General features: G+C 58.1%; 1 protein-coding gene across 1 annotated transcript; it reads right to left on the bottom strand.

The window, feature by feature from the left end:
• Positions 1 to 4383: 4383 nt before the first annotated feature.
• On the bottom strand, positions 4384 to 13670 carry OVOL1 (ovo like transcriptional repressor 1). Its single transcript, XM_069470186.1, has 4 exons — positions 13571 to 13670; positions 7042 to 7259; positions 4999 to 5188; positions 4384 to 4679 (listed from the first exon to the last, which is right to left on the bottom strand). Exons 1-4 carry the CDS (start codon positions 13668 to 13670, stop codon positions 4384 to 4386), a joined length of 804 nt encoding a protein of 267 aa, XP_069326287.1.
• Between the last annotated feature and the right edge of the window lie 1825 nt (positions 13671 to 15495).

The following is a 15495-nucleotide window of genomic DNA, read 5'->3' on the forward strand; positions in this document are numbered from 1 at the left end:
GCAAGTGGCTCCCGGCCTGTCGGTCGCTCCCTCCCTAGCAGCCAGGGCTTGGAAGAGTCCTGCTCCCAGAGGTGGAACAAGGCCTCTCATTCTCACCTCCCAAGGTACCCCTGGAGCAAGCCCTTCCCTGGGCCTCAGGCCCGCAGCCATATATCCTTGGCCACCCTCCTCCTGGACGGGACGCTCCTCAGCCCTCAGCCTCCTCACCTCTGCCACTGTTAGTCACCAAGTTTCTTCAAGGGTTTTATGGAGGTGGGGCCTAGACACATAATGTCTTTATAGCAGAGAGGGACTGTAATACCACCTGGTATTACAGATGAGGAACCCGAGAGGTTGTCACTCACCTGGGCTGCCGATTTGAGGCCTCTGCTCTTCCCCTGCCACTACTGACTCTGGTGACTGGCCCAGAGCAGAAGGAGACAACCTCTGCTGTTGATGCCACACTTCTGATACTGTCCAAGATCGTCTTAGTTATCTTGGGGGGGCACAGATCTTTCTGTTGATGTGTTGAACTTCAAGTCAACTGAAACCCCTAAATTGTTTTATAACTTTATTTTGTTCTGATTGTAAAAATAATATATGCTCATTATAAAAAAACTAGAAAATACATGCAAATATAGAACATAAACCTTAGTAGCCCTTACTGTTATTGTAAAGTTTGCCCCACCCTGGTTGCTCTGGTTTTAGGTATAAAAATAGGACTCAGCCTTCATCCTTGGTAAGGCTGCCTGGCTGGGTCCCGCCCAGCTGTCCTGTCTCTCAGAATCTTGTGTTGCTCTCAGTTCTTCTTATTGGCACCTAGGCAGGGCTCAAAGGATGCCTGTGGTGTGACTACCTGGGTGAAGCAGGTATCTGGACTGTTAGTGGAAACAGAGGCCTCTGCCCAGCCATCGCCACGTTGCTCTCCGCTGGTGCCTGATCCCACCTTTCCCTCCCCGGAACACCTTCCTTCCTCCTCTGTTCTATCCTCTGTTCTATTCGGATCCTCCCGTTCTTCCAGCCCCACTTCTTCCAAGAAGCCATTGTTCTTTCAGATGCAAAAGACTCCTTTTTGGGTTCCATAGCATTTGTAGTCTGGCCACACCTTTTGTCCTTAGTTAGATATTGACTTGCATTAATCTCTTCTTTCTTCCTGGTCAGAGCCTATTTCCCGGTCAGCAGAGGGTCCCTCGTCCTGCTTCCCCCACAGCTCCCATCCTACAGAGTCTGGAGGTCATACAGCCTCAGAATGTGACTGGCCCAGCCCTGCTAGGGAAGGCCTCCTGTCCTACCTGAGCTCATCCGGGTGGGAGAGCAGCGGCCCAGGGGAGCCTGGGAAACCCTGCACCCCCTGAAGCAATCCCTTCTGCTAAAGTTCACATAGCAGTTAATCATGGGAGTTCCTAACAATGGGCTCCGCACAGCTTGGATAGTAAAATAGGATTTGGTTGGCCTTTCACAGGAGGAGGCTTCTCTAGATAAGAGAAATCCTCCTCACCCACTATTTAAAGAGACAGAAGGGTTAAAGGCCCTTTCCAATCCTCTGGGCTTCTCACAGGGAGCCCTAGAGAAGGTCAGATCAATGTTTTCCTTTCTCCTCACAGCACCCGGGTACCAACCCTTCTCTCTCCTGCCAGCACATAACGCCAGTGGCCCAGGCCTGGTAACCCTCCTTCTTCTTCTTCTTCTTCTTCTCCTCCTCCTCCTCCTCCTCCCCCTCCTCCTCGTGCATCTGGCCTGGCCTGATGGAAGAACACTGACCTGGGGGCAGGGACCAGGGGCCCCAGAGCGATCTTGGGTAAGTGATGGGGAAGGCCAGGCAATCTGCACATTTCCTCCTAGTTTGAATAGCCCACAGGTGCCCCGCTATGTCCTTCCTGGTTTCTCTGTCGGCAGTATGTGGGGAGCTTCCAAGCATAGACCTTGAGCCAGGCTGTCTGGTTGGTGTCCCAGCTCCACTACTAGTTAGTCGTGACACACTGGGCCAACCACCTAACTTCTCTCTGCTGGGTGGGGGGTGATAACTCTGAGGTGGATGGAGGGTCAAGTGAGCCAGTACACACAGAGCACTTGTAAGTGTGCCTGGCACAAAACAAGTGCTGTGCAAGTGTGGCCATCCCTGGGTGTCTAACGGGAAGTGACATGAACTTGGCCTGCTATTGTTGGGAACATGGCTCCTCCTACCATCCAACCCTGGCAGGATGCTGGGGAGAGAAGCCAAGACTGGAACCCAAAGTGACTGTGGGGAGCCCTGAGGCTTCTGGCCTGGGGGTGGCCATCAGTCAGGACAAAGAGAGCAGGGGAGGCCCTGCTGCTGCCGCTGCCGAGGGCAGAGCTGGCTGGACCAGGGGTCAGCAGGCATTGACTACCCGGGACCCTGGGCAGGTCATCCAATATATCAGGGTCAGGTTCTTGTCCTGACTTAAGCCCACTGGTAACACAAAGGGGAAAGTTTGGATAGAATGCATCAGTTGTTTTGATTAATTTCCCTGCTCAGGAAAAGGAGGCCCCTAAGACAAAAAAAAAAAAAAAAAAGAAAAGAAAAAACCCACAGAAAACATTAGTTCTCCGATTTTAATATAATAGGGGGACGATTATAAAACAAAACAGACAACACAGAGCCTCATGACTGCCTCAGACTGGCAGTGAACCCAGGGATACAGAAATGTAAACAAAAACAGAGCTTCCAGATATGTTATTTTACGCTAGGTAACTTTCAGAGCACAGCAGCTCCCCACTCTAGTAAAGTAAAACAAGAGTCTTCAGAAGCACTCTCCATACGTTGCAGAGGGCAGTCCAAGGAGGCTTCTTGCTCTCAGGTCAGCCGGGGGCCGGGGCTGAGCCGGGGTCTGTGCAGACACTGGAGGCCAAGGCTGCTCCTGCTTGGGCTGGGGCTTGGTTTCAAGGCCTGTGCAGCCAGCCGTGGTGTGGACCTCTTTTGCTTGTCTCCCTCGCTCTCTGGCAGGCTGGCTCTAAGCCCTTCTGTCTTTCCTTTTGACCCACAAAACACATACTCCTTTAGACCCCTCTTCCTGGTATCAGCAGGACACCCAGCTCCGCCAACGGAGCCAGCCAGCCCAGGTCAAAAGGGCTGGCCATTTGAAGAACAGTCAGTATAAAAGCTATAAATAAGATTTGGTAACCATCTGATATTAATACTCTCCTCTCTCTGGAAGTTTCTGATGTGTAGGTTCTTATCTGCCCTAATATTTTGCTGCTGTGCTAGAGTTTTTGACTCAAACAGGGAAAGGGTTAGCCTTCCAGCCTGGCCCCGCACGTGTCTTGTACTTCAGGCAATGGACTGGTGTCAAAGACTAATCATGCCACCTGGCTGACCCCTGAAGCCCCAGCGATACACATCCTCAGCTCGGAATGGCCAGTTATTCCACGAGCGGTCTGTGGTCTGTCGTCAGGAGGCGAGCAGGCTCCTCAGGTCACCTGGGCCTCGCCTCGAAAGGATGGGGAGGGGGCAGAGGCCAGGAGGGCAGAGGGAAGATGGAGCAGTCATCCTCCAGGGCAGGGCTAGGGGAAGGTCTTCGGTTAAATATCTCCAGAGGGACAAAGAACAGGGGGGTATGCCGGGGCAGCCACCCCCAGAGCCAAGGCACAGAGGAGGTTTGAAATGTCCAGGATAAATAGAACTGCATGGGACTGGAGAAAAGCCAGCTCCATCCCTCTCTTAAAAACAGTTGCCAGTGGCACCAAAAATATATTAATATCTGTACATTGTCATCTTTTAAAAAAGGAAATAAAACCTCCTTGGCACCTTGCAGTTGATTTCTTAAAAATGAGGTGATATGTGGAAAGGCCGCCTGTGTGTGCACAGGCGCGCACACGCACACACAGCCGCGCGCACACATGTGCCTCTCCTTGTCAAAGGGCGGGGCCCCCCGGAACCCTGAGCATTAAGAAGCCCTGCTGGGTGGGTGGGCTGTCGCCAGCTCCCCACCACAGTTGCTTTCAGGGTTGCTCTTTGCCAGTGCTCTTGACTCTATTGTCCATGGGGACCCACAGCCCCTGCCCTGCGCTCAGAGGTGAGGGCAGCAGGATCCTGTCTCACACCTCCTCTGGGAAGGAAGTCCTGCCGCCAGGAAACAGTGCTGGTCTCTGAAGGCAGCTGCTTCTAACCGAAGGCAGCCTTGGTCTCACCCCTTCCCCAAACACACGTCTTCCCAGGCTCAGAGCGGCCTGTGTCCATAAACCAAAAATGCAAAAATGAGCAGAGGTCATTGCTGGGCCCGAGTGAGCACGTGTGCCTGGGAAGGGATGCTGAGGCATGGGAGCTCCAGTCCTGATCACCGGTGTTTGGGCAAGAGGCCACAGGAGAGTGGACCCGCCGGGCAGCAGGGAGGTAAGCCTGGACCCCCTCGGGGCCTCCGGGAGCATGCCCGGGGCTTGTGCCACTCACAGGTGGGAACTGCCCTGCAGCAGGGAAGTGACAGTGTTCTGCAGAGCCACGGCCACCTTCTTGGAGGTCTTGCGCAGCAGCGGACTGTCAGGGTGGTGCTCCTTCAGGTGCAGGACGTGGCCCTCCTGGCTCTCGGACGTGCAGCCACACTCCTCGCACACGTACAGCTTGGCCCGCCGCTCCTTGTACGCATACTTCTGCTGCACGCCGTGGATCTTCTTGAGGTGAGACTCCAGAGAGCAGCGCTGAGTGAAGGCCTTGTCACACAGGCTGCACTTGTAGGGCCGCACCCCTGCAGGGAGGACAGGGGCTGGCATCAGAGACCTGACAGGGACCTCAGAACCTGTCGGCAGCTTCCGGACACAAAGGACAGGATAGCTGACTCTAGGGCAAAGAGATGGACGGAGGCCTGTCTACCACCAATTTCCCGAGTGGCTCTCAAATCCAAAGCAGAGGACTTCTGCTCTGAGCTCCAGTGCCTCTCCTGGGCTGCCCCTAACCGAGGGAGAGCAGGGCTTGCTGGAATCTTCCATGTGCCTCGGCCAGGCAGGTCTGGTGAGTCCCCTCCTGGTGTCAGAGCACTACCCCAACAGCCTCGGGCTTCCGCTTACCTGTGTGGGTCCGGACGTGTCTCTTGAGGTCAAAGGTGTCATTGAAGCCCTTCCCACAGTACGTGCAGAGGTGCCTCTTGACATCATTGTGACACTTCATGTGGCGATTCAGCATGCGCTGATAGGTGAAGGCCTTCTGGCAGATGTGGCAAGTGAAGAGGTCTCCACTGGGACTGTCCCCCAGGGTCACCTGTGGGTGAGGATAGTATTTGTGACAGACATCTAGAAGCTGCGGCTTCAGGCTGGCAGATAGAAAGACACAGACGCCAGCCCCAGTCCCCCTGAGGAAAGCAGTATCCACCCTCCAGAAGCAACAGCTCTGTGCCTTTGCCCAGAGGTCGGCAGTGTGGGGGTGGAAGGAAACTTTGGGTCATGGTACAGCTTCCAGTTGGGTCCCCAAGTCCCCTTTCGAGGCTGTCACCAGGCCCTCCTTCACCACCTGCAGAAGCAGTTATTTCATCCTCAACAACTCTCCCTGTTAGCAAGTTCCCCTGAACAGAGGCCAAATCTGTCTGTAGTTTCTGCTCGTCCACCCTGTTCTTCCCCTCAGGACAGGGGAAATGCCCATGCCACAGGCTCTGTGGCAGGCACCACAGGCTGGGGCACCGCAGGGAGCCTGGAGCCCCGTCACAGGCCAGCCCAGCTCACGCTTTACTTGAGCCAGGCCTGCGTGGCATGGTCTGAACCCCTTTGCCACCCTCAGGACCTTCTTGCCTATAAACCCTTTTGATTTTCTAATTATGGAAAACTTCAAATGTGTACCAAAGTGCAGAGACCAGAGACTAACAGCGTGAGCCCTGTGCCCTGTCATTCAGGGAACATCTTATGTCATCTCTGCCTCCCTACTTCCCCCTGGCCTGGGATTATTTGGAGCAAATCCTGGATGGCACCAGACATTTTGAAAGTGTGCTGCCCAGAGCAGTTGCAGCAGCTCTCCAGGTGTGACCAGCACAGGTGGCTGAATGGCCAGCACAGGGTGATGTGCTTGATGCTCTACCTCTGTTAATGTTGTGGAGGTTGCTTGTACTCTGTGGGTGGCCTCATCACTGGCAGCTCCTCCTGCAATCCCAGCACCCGTCACTCCACGGCACCTCAGTCACTACCCCTTACTCTGTCCTGCTTTTGAATCTACCTCGTCAAGGCCTTTGGGATCAGGACTCACTCCCCGGCTCACCTGCTGTCCTGTCCCTTCTCTTCTTGCTCCACACTTTCCCTACCCAAGGTCCAGGGAATGGGAGAAGGGTCTGAGGGTGACTTAGGGGACCGTGAGCATTGGGTGGCTCTAGCCAGCCACCAGTACACGTCTCAGTTGTTCCCCCACAGTTATAACACACACTTGGCCTCCGCAGGCAGGAGAGAAAGGCCCAGCACTCCACTGCCAGTTCTCGCCCGTCTTTTGGCACGTAGGACAATGCTGTGAGGAGTACCCTTCCGCTAGATCCCTGCTGGCAGAAGCTCCTGCATCCTGGAGCTTTCAGGAATGCAGAGCCAGCCAGGGCCAGCCCTGTGGCTTGTGCTCTCTGCCACCTCGTGTCCTCCTTGCTGCTTGTGCTGCTGAACGCAGTGGGGTTGCTCGTCTAGGCCCTGCCCTAGATAAGAGGCCTTGGACGTGGGCAGGCGCTGGGCACAACAGACCTGGGCGAGGTGATTGCTGGCATGTGCCTCAGGGCACATAACCACTGTGTCTGACTCTAGACCTCTCTCTCAGCGCAGCACAGGCAAGAGCCCAGGAGGCAGAGCTGAGCCAGGCTCATGTCTGACTGCTTGGCCTAGAACTGGTGTCAAGAGGAGGCTTGTCCTACGGCTCCTCTTGCCTCCTGTGGCCAGAAACTAAACTGAACCACCCATGGACTCCAGAGAACTTCAGACTTAACTTCTCTTCCCCTCCTCCATCTGTGCCCCGGCTAAGTTCACTTTTCTGCAGTAACCTTGGCTCCGGTCCCAGGTCAGTCTCTGTCTACGTCTCATTTGTGCCACGTCTCATGGGCTGGACACAGGTGTACACATGCTCCTGGTCCTCTGAGACAGCGTGAGAGTCCTCACCTTCATCTTGGTGCGCAGGAAGCCGTGGTCTCTGCTCTGGGGGTCTGTCAGGCGGCCCATGTCTTCCGAGGGCAGCTGGGCCACCACACAGGGTGCAGGGGCTACACTATAGCTGGCGTCCCGGAGACTCATGTCCAAAGCCAGCGGGTAGGAAGGGGGTTCGGCCACTGATGGTTCCGGCTCGCGGTAGGGCTGTGGTGGGCAGAAGCCCAGGCTGACTAGAGAGAGAACAGCCAGGTGAGGGCCATGGTAGAGAATAGAGGATCCAGGGGGATTTCTAGATAGTTCCCTGCCAGTAAGATGGCTGGAACCTGGAGCCCCCGTCCCTCCCCTTGCAGGCACGCAGCAGAGCGGGGCTGCCCCCAACCCACCACACGCTGTACCTCCCTCATGCCCTATTAAGGTAATTGCAGGTGACGCCAGCCAAGCGCCACTGCCCGCTGAGTAATTTGTGTCTTAGCGGAACTGGGAGGACCGAGCTGCCCTGCCAATTAGCCCTCTAGAGTTGTCTGCCTGCCCCACCTGGGCCAGTCCCTCTGGATTCCAGGCCCAGTCCACTCTCTGCCAATCGAAGCCCTGAGCCCAGGCATAGCTCTTTGAGACATCCTTGCCCCAGAAGGGTCCCTAGTGGTCTGGTTTGCTCCAAGCAGATTTAGCTGCTGGCTTGGGGGTTCGAGTGGCTCTAGCCCCTTCTTCCTGCAGGCTGGCTGGTCCTTGCTGCTGCAGCCCATCAGAGCTCCAGGCTCCCCACGCCCAGCTGGGCCAGCTCTGCAGGCAAACAGGCCGGTGGGTGGAGCAGGGAGGAGGTCAGGGAGCAGCAGGTGGATGCGGGTGGAACAGTCTCAGCAGCCTGCACAGGCCTTCGCAACCCTCCCCCACAGCAGGGACCGCTTGCTCTTGCGCAGTCGGGCTGGGCTGCCTCGGGCAATGGTGGCGGCACCGATACCTGACAGCCCTTTGCCGGGGCCGCTCCGGGGCCGCTCCCCGGCCAGACACCTCACATTGAACAGGGCCCAGGAGGCTTGGCTTCCGACCGTGGGCCTGGTCCTGACCAGAGAGGACAAAGACGAGTGCTCTTGAAGGGACACAGGAGATGGGGCTTGAAGCTAGCAGAGCTGGGGCAGTAGTCTAATGTTTCAAGTTAGTCAGTATTTTTCTTCCAAAGAGCCTAAGCTCTGTACTTAAAACCTATAAGCTAGGGACATTTTCCAAGCTTCAGAAGGAAAAATCAAAAGGGACCTAGGACAGAAAGGATGAGTGAGCTTCAGAGATGGGTGTGGGAGGCTGATTTAGGATTTCAGAACCACGAGTGAGGCCCTCTGCACCCTGCGGCCCCAGACCAGTGAGGCAGAGAGTGGGCCAAGGGCAGGGGCAGGAGGGCTGCTGCCCTCAGCCCCTCTCCCAGGATGGGTGGGACGTGGGGAAGAGGAGGAACATGACCACGGAGCAAGGGCTCCTATGAAAGCACTGAAGTTTCGGGAGAGGCCCCAGCTCTCGCCCCCTCAAAACACAACAAAGGTCTGAGAGGAGAAGAATGTGCCTGCCGCCACCAACGCCCAGAACCCGTCCTACAGGCGCTGGCGTCCGTCCGTCTGTCCGGGGGCCTTTAATGAGCCACCTCATTCCAGGTGTTGATTCACCAGGGCCTGGCCTCTGAGCTGGTGTCACACCTCTCTGAGCCGGGTGGCAGCCCAGCCTGGCTCCTGCAGCAGGAGCCATCAGGAACCATGGGGCTGGGGCTGGGGCTGGGGCTGGGGCTGGGGCTGGGGCGGGCAAGGTGTCGGCCAGCTGCTTCTGATGCCAGCTCACAAGCTATTGGAGACCTGGGCTGAGAATTCAAAGCTCTATGACAGCTTCCATTTCTCAGTCATGTAGAGACAAATGGGAACCCCTAGCCTCTTCTGTCAGTGCTGGGTGGCGTGAGCACGGCCCCAAGCTGCGCACAGGGACTGGCTGAGCCTGCAAGAATGGCTGCTCTGGGCTTCCTTGCTCTGTGAGAGGGGAGGCTGGGGGTTAGGGTCCTGAGGATCCAAGTCAGTTTGGGCAGAAACCTGTGTCCCTTGCCTGCCTTGCTGTTCCACACAAACCCGCCGTGCTGGTGCTGGGGGTTGGGATGGGGGTGAGCCTGCCTGGTTTGGCTGTGGGCCGCCTTTTCCCTGAGCGAGGGCCAGGGGAGGCTGGACGGGTGGTGCCGTTGCCAGGGTGGATGTTTGCCTTATCCCACCTGCCCCGCCAAACCTGTCTCCCTGCCACCCCCGTGTGTCCCTGCCACAGCTGCACGCACAGGGAGTGCGCACTGGCGTGCCATCCCATCACTGAGTGTCAATGAGTGTCAGGAGGCAGGAAACAGAACTGGTTGAGCCCTGCTTGTGCTGCTCTCTGTCCCGTAATTAGATGTTTCCGGCAAGGTGGTGGCTGCTGTGGCTACTCATCACCCGCCCACAGCTGTGGAGTGTGGCAAGGCCAAACCAACCCAGCCCTCTCCCTACGCCCTCAGGGGCTTGTGGGTTCCCCTCCTGTTGGCCCAACTTGCTTCCACCCGGTGATGTTGAGGGCTAAGCCCAGAGCAGAGGAACGGACTCCCAGAGCAGAGCAGCTGCTCGTGCTAGGGCCGTCTCCTACCTTACCCTCCGCAAGTCCCCTCTCTCTCAATTGACAGCTACTGGCCCAACTACTGGACAGAGTGCCAGGTCCTGCCCCATCCAGGGCCTCAGGACAGGGCTGGGCATGAGGCCTGGTCCCTGGCTCTCTGGGGAGAGCAAGTGAAGCAGACTCAAGGCCACCCAGCCCTCTGGGCCCCAGCTGACCGCACAGGTGCTGGTGCCAATGCTGCCCTGGGACATGGGGGGTCAGCTCGATTCTGAACGTGAGGCAGGAACCCAGCATGTCAGCACAGCCAGGCTGGTTTTCTGCACCCTTGCTCCCTTATCAGGAAGGCCTGGTGTCCCCCTGCCTGTCTCCCCAGGCCCTGCAGATCAGCTAGCAGTAGCCCGAAAGGATCCAGTGCCAGCCAACTGGCAGAAGCAGGTGGCCCCAGAAGCACATGGGTTGGTCTCTCAGCCTTTTGTTTCTATTCTGTGAACTGCCAGAAGTTCTTCTCTCAGGCAATATCTTTTCCCAACCATTTTTCACTCAGTGTCCACGATGAAGTAAAACCGTACGCCTCGGCTCCCACGCCAGGGTGCCCAGCACGGAACATCTGGGAGCTGTGCTTCCCTGCATCCTCCCACCTTCCAGCCCCGTGCAGCCCTGGCAGCCCCTCGGGACTCTGTACGGTTCCTGTGGAAAATGAACGATGATACAGAGGAACCCTGTCCTCAGCAATGACCAGGCTTCCCTTGCCACCCTCACTGCGGCCAACGGACTTGCCCTCACCTGCTCTCTTTCTGGGACAAATGGCCTGGCAGGCTTCCATCTTGGGACACCCAAACTCAGGACAAACAACAGCTTGGGTGACAGTACCCTGTGGGACAGGAAGGAGTCCCATCTAGCCCAGTTTCCCGGGCCCCAGTTGCTCTTCTGTCCCTGTCCGCTGTCTGGCTGTCCACTCTCCCAGCCTCGCTCCCTGGAGAACACAGCAAACATCCCCTTCGCTGCCAAACACTTCCCAGGAATTACTAGAATAATCATGAGAGGCCTAAGCTCTCCCTGCCTGCCACCTCCTCTCAGCCCCACGCAGGTACTCTGGGGCCCAAAGCTGACTTCCTCAGCCTTTCGGACTAGCTGGGAAAGAGCTGCCCAAGTTCCCACACTATCTAGCGGCAGAGTCAGGCTGGGCCTTGTTCCCTAACGGCAGCTCCTGTCTCCTACATCTCAGCCCAGCAGTGGAGGGCAGGCGTGGAACAGGGCGGCCGGAGGCCTGGTTGTTCCAGGCTCGGTCTATCCTCAAGTACCTTCCTGGCCTTGAGATTTCACGCAGCAGGGCCGGGGCCTGGAGGAGCCATCAGTCTACAAGGTGGAATTTACCCCTGGACACAGGTGCCTGAGTTCATCCTCAAGGAACCAGCATTACTCCCTGTCACTCCACAGTCAATATTGACATAACAAAGGAGAGATGTGGGGAGGGGAGGGGAGAGGAGTAGGGGCCTCAAGGTGGCACCCTAACCACTAACCCTTTCGAGTCTTCCAGACCTCTTCCCAGGAGAAAGATTCTGCCCTGGAAGCAGGAACCCTAGAATTCTGCCTGGGGGAGAATGGCCGCTCTGATTGTCAGACTGGGGCCTTGGATCAGAGTTGCCAGGCAGGGGTCCGGCATCTCTGGCCAGTAGAACCTCCTTCCAGGTGGTGGTCCCTCTGATGCCTTGAGGGTCTCAGAGGAACCTGGCGGGAAGGTCAGAACTCAGACGCTCCCATGTTCCCCAGCCCTCCCAGTGCCAACAGGGTCAGTGCTTAGCTGGTCACAACGTGCCAGGAGTCTGTGAGGTGGGGTGACGGAAACGTGCCCAGCTAGCTCCTGGGGTCATGGTTGGCTGGTGATGGAATGGCCTAGCCAGGCAGGGGACAGGCCACCACAAAACACACCCCCCACTCTGCAGCCATTTGAGGCACCCGAGCGTGGACTGCGGACGTTCCCTTTCTCATTTCCACAAACTGTGGGAAAACTGTCCAGTGGGCCACATGGCTTTTAGAGGTAAAAATAAGTAAATCTGTAAGTTCTACCTTTTACTTGACCCCACAGGGTTCTCCCCTCACTACAGCAATGAGGGCAAATGAGGGCAAATTGTCACCCCAACACTGGAGATTCGACCCGCCACCCAAAGTCCTGCAAGATCCTACAGAGCAAGTGGCCTGCAGGTCTCCCTCACCCGAGCAGCAACAGCAGGTGGCACAGACCACCCAAAAGCTCTCCCCTGCACCTGATGGGTCAGCCTCACCGTACTCCCCCACTGTGGGTACCAGAACTGGGGGGTGGGGGGGAATCACTAGGACAAAAGAAGTCAATGATTTAAACAAACGGAATTTCTTTGTCCTTTGTAAAAGTCAACACATGATCTGTTACTGATTGAGATGTGAAATAAAACTAAAAATAACAGCACACTGAGTCTGGCTCAAGGCTCAGCTCACCTTTAACACAGTCCAAGTTCAGTTTATCAGATCCCAAGGAGCAGCTAAGCAGCAAGTCAAACACAGGTTGGGGTGGAGGCAGAAGCAAGGAAGGGGACTCCGGCCCTCTGTGGCCCTTCCAGAGGTGGAGAACCAGTCAGCTGGCTGGGGACTTGGCGAAGCCAGAAGCTATACAAAGAGCCCTGAGCCGCACCCTGATCCACCTTAGGTGAGGAGGCCACTCACGTCTCCTTTTTGCCTCAGTTTCCCCAATGGGGTCATCAGGGCCTTCTGGCACATTCCCTTGCTTTCAGGAGGCTACAGAAGAGGGGTCCAGCTAGTGGAGAGCAGGTTAAGGTGAAACATCCCACCAGCACCACAGGCCCTTGGATCCTGGCAGGTCAGGCCACAAAGACCTCACCACCACACCACTGTCTCCAATAGCTTATTCAGAAGGGAAACTGAGGCAAGAGCCCTCACAGGGCCCCTCACTGCTGCCCTCATTTCCCCACTTTCCTACAAGGCCTGGGCGGTGCCAGGGAGCCTGCAGATCAAGGGTCAAAGACGGTTGGTTAATTACAACCTCTCCCCCCTCGGAGGCGCTGGGCGAGTGTACCGTGCATCCCTGCCCCACCCCCAAGGCCTGGGGAGGGGGAGTTGCGAAGGAAGCTGGCTTTCTCCAGACCAAAGACTTTGGTGGGGGCAGGGGAAGGACAGAGGGGCAGAAGTGTTCTCAGGGCTTGCAGGGAAAGACGCCACTGGAGGAAGAAACAACTCGGGTTACTCATTCACAGTTGACGCTGTCAAGGCGTCTGCCAAAAATAAACTGGGTGCACCAGCTTCCCCGGGCCTCGTCCCCCGGCCTGGCCTGGGGTGGGCTCCTTTATACCGCTCTCCGCTCAACTGTGTCCTCTGCAAGGTGGAAGGAAGTACGTTTCTAACAGGTGCGATCCGATCCCACCTTTGTCTTAAGGGCAAGCGGGGTAGGGCGGGAGTTTTCCCCACCATCTCGGCGCACTGCGCGGGGACCGCAGAGCCGGAGCCGCCCGACCCTCACCCCCAACCCGCCAGCAGTGCTGTGGGGGAGGAGGAGAGACCTATGCAAGCGGCTTGAGCTCTGGGTCTTCTCTTACATTTAGCACAAACCTCCGCCGAAACTCCTGCTCGCTCCCTGCCCCCCAAAGTGGCATCGCTCCAGTGCCCTCCTCCCGCCTCATGAAAGTCCCGACTTTCAGGATTTACGACGGGAGAGCCGAGGGTCGCCAGAGCGGTGACACACCCCGTTGCCTCCCCTACGCCCCCCAGGCCTGCCCGGCTTCCACCTGGCAGCCCCCGCCCCCAGCCGGCCCCGCTTCCGCCGGCCCGGCCCAGCCCCCTGCCCCCTGCCCCCTGCCCCCTGCCCAGCGTCGGCGCCCGAGGGCTAACGGGACGGCCGCCGAAACACTCGCTCCGGGCGCCGGAGCTGCACCCGCCGCGGGCGCCTCACCTGGCACGTAGATCTCGCCGCGCTCCTCGTCGGGGAGCTCGCTCCAGTTCCTCTTGCACGTGGAGACGCACGGCTTCTTCACCAGGAACGCGCGGGGCATTTTCCAACCCTCCTCGCCGGGCACGGTCCGCTTCTGTAACTAGAGCCGGGAGCCGTCGTCCCACCTTTCTCGGGCTGGCTGGGAGCGGGTGGAGGGGGCACGGTTCAGGGAAAGAGTCGCCAAGGCGGCCCCACGTTCCGCGGAAAAACTGCCCGGACGGCGCGCGCCGTTTCCAACTCCGCCGAGTGTCGCCGTCCTCCTTCCGAACGAGATTCCTTGCAGCCAGGTGCACCGGGCGGCGGGGGAAGCGGCAGGTAAGCGTCTCCAGGCTCGACTGGCGTCCCCGCGGTCGCTGGGGAAGTCTTAAAGTGCGAGCCGGACGGACAGGTTCACGCTTTATTGGCTCGCGGCGGTGTGTGTTGGTGGCTGGGGCGGGGGGTGGAGGGGGCTGATCTGATCTAATTAGCTTGGAGTGGCCCGGGGAGCGACGGCGCATGCGTTGGGAAATAACGGTGACAACCCACCTATTTGTTACCTGTCGAACCGGTTTCCATTCCGCTGCCGGTGAGGTGGCCTCGCGGCCCGGGCGGGGCTGCAGGGCGGGGGCGGGGGCCGGGCGCCAGGCACCCAGTACCCGGCTGCCCAGCCCGCCGGTCCCCGCCCGGGACCGCTGGGCCGGGCGTGCTCGCGTTTGCAAACAGGAGTTTCGGAGGCAGCGCAGTGGGGCAGGGCGGGGAGGGGGCAACGTTATTTGCACCGGCGCTCGCACGCTCCGCGAGTGATGAAACGAAACTTGTCCAACTGGGCCCGGCGCGCCCCGGGCGCCTGAGGAGGCGCGAAGCCGCCGGGCGAGAACGGGCAGCCCGGCCCTCACTTGTTGAACGGGGCCTGGGCCCAGGCGGCCCGCGATCCCAAGAGCCAGGCTGAGCAATTCGTGGTTCAGCACAGAGGTATCTGCTGGGCGCCGGCTTCGTGCGGGAAGGCACGCAGGGCCTCAGGCCGCTGGGCGGGGAGGCCCCGACGTGCTCGGCCCCGTACGAAGCGGGGAAGGCTTCGTGGAGGAAAAGGCGTTTAAACTGGACGGGTCCACCGAGATCCCGAAAACCTCCAGCGTCTTGGCCATTGGGGCTTACCGACAAAAACTCTTTCTTGTCGCAAGTGGGTGGACTTCAGGTGCAGCAAGGCTGGAGCCGAGGACCCAGGCAGGTTAAGGCCCAGCCTCCGTTCCCAGTTGCCGCCACTGCGGAGAGCTTCCTCCCCGCAGCCTACCCTGGGTCAGCCTCAACCGCTGGTCATGCTCTGCTCTGTCCCCAGTCCCCGTTGGAGAGATGCCCCTCTCCTCAGAAACTGGGGAGCGCTCTGTAGCCTCCATGGGGCACTTCACTGGGGCACTGCCGCCACCGTGGGGCTATTTCACTGGCTGACCTAGTAGGGGCAGGGATGAGACCCCCCCCCGCCCCCACCCCCGTAAAATAAAGTAGCATTTTAGAGTTCTTACCACATGTACACCTTCCTCACATACTAAATGTTTGCTGGAGCAGATTAGGAAGAAAAGTCTGGTAAATAAGTTCACACAGTTCAACAGTCAGGAATCAGAAAGAGGAGCCTGCTGAGGGTGGGCTTGCAGGCATCTAGTGGAAGATGATAGTTTTTCAAGTGTGGGGAGGCTTCTAGAGGCCCTGCCCATACCCCTCTGTGGAGAACGCCCTGGGGGGAGGGAGATCATGGGCTTCGGGGGCATGTGAGCCTCCTCCCTCACTCCTGGAGCCTGTGAGTTTGGCCAAGGGGCTTTCCTTGTCTGTCACAGGAGAATGCTGTCACCTACCTCCTGGGGCTACTGGAGGGTGATGTTATTTCTCACCAGGGGGCGTTTGTGTTGCCCCCT

This window comes from Eulemur rufifrons, chromosome 6, assembly GCF_041146395.1.
Source record: "Eulemur rufifrons isolate Redbay chromosome 6, OSU_ERuf_1, whole genome shotgun sequence".
Lineage (NCBI taxonomy): Eukaryota > Metazoa > Chordata > Mammalia > Primates > Lemuridae > Eulemur > Eulemur rufifrons.

Bases quoted from the DNA above. Each gene is read 5' to 3' on its own strand.
- OVOL1 (XM_069470186.1), bottom strand. From the start codon at position 13,670: ATGCCCCGCGCGTTCCTGGTGAAGAAGCCGTGCGTCTCCACGTGCAAG. The intron at 7,260-13,570 runs GTGAGGCGCCCG...TTCTCTCTCTAG, and splicing joins CGGCGAGATCTACGTGCCAG to TCAGCCTGGGCTTCTGCCCA. The intron at 4,680-4,998 runs GTAAGCGGAAGC...TCCTCCCTGCAG, and splicing joins ACACGTCCGGACCCACACAG to GGGTGCGGCCCTACAAGTGC.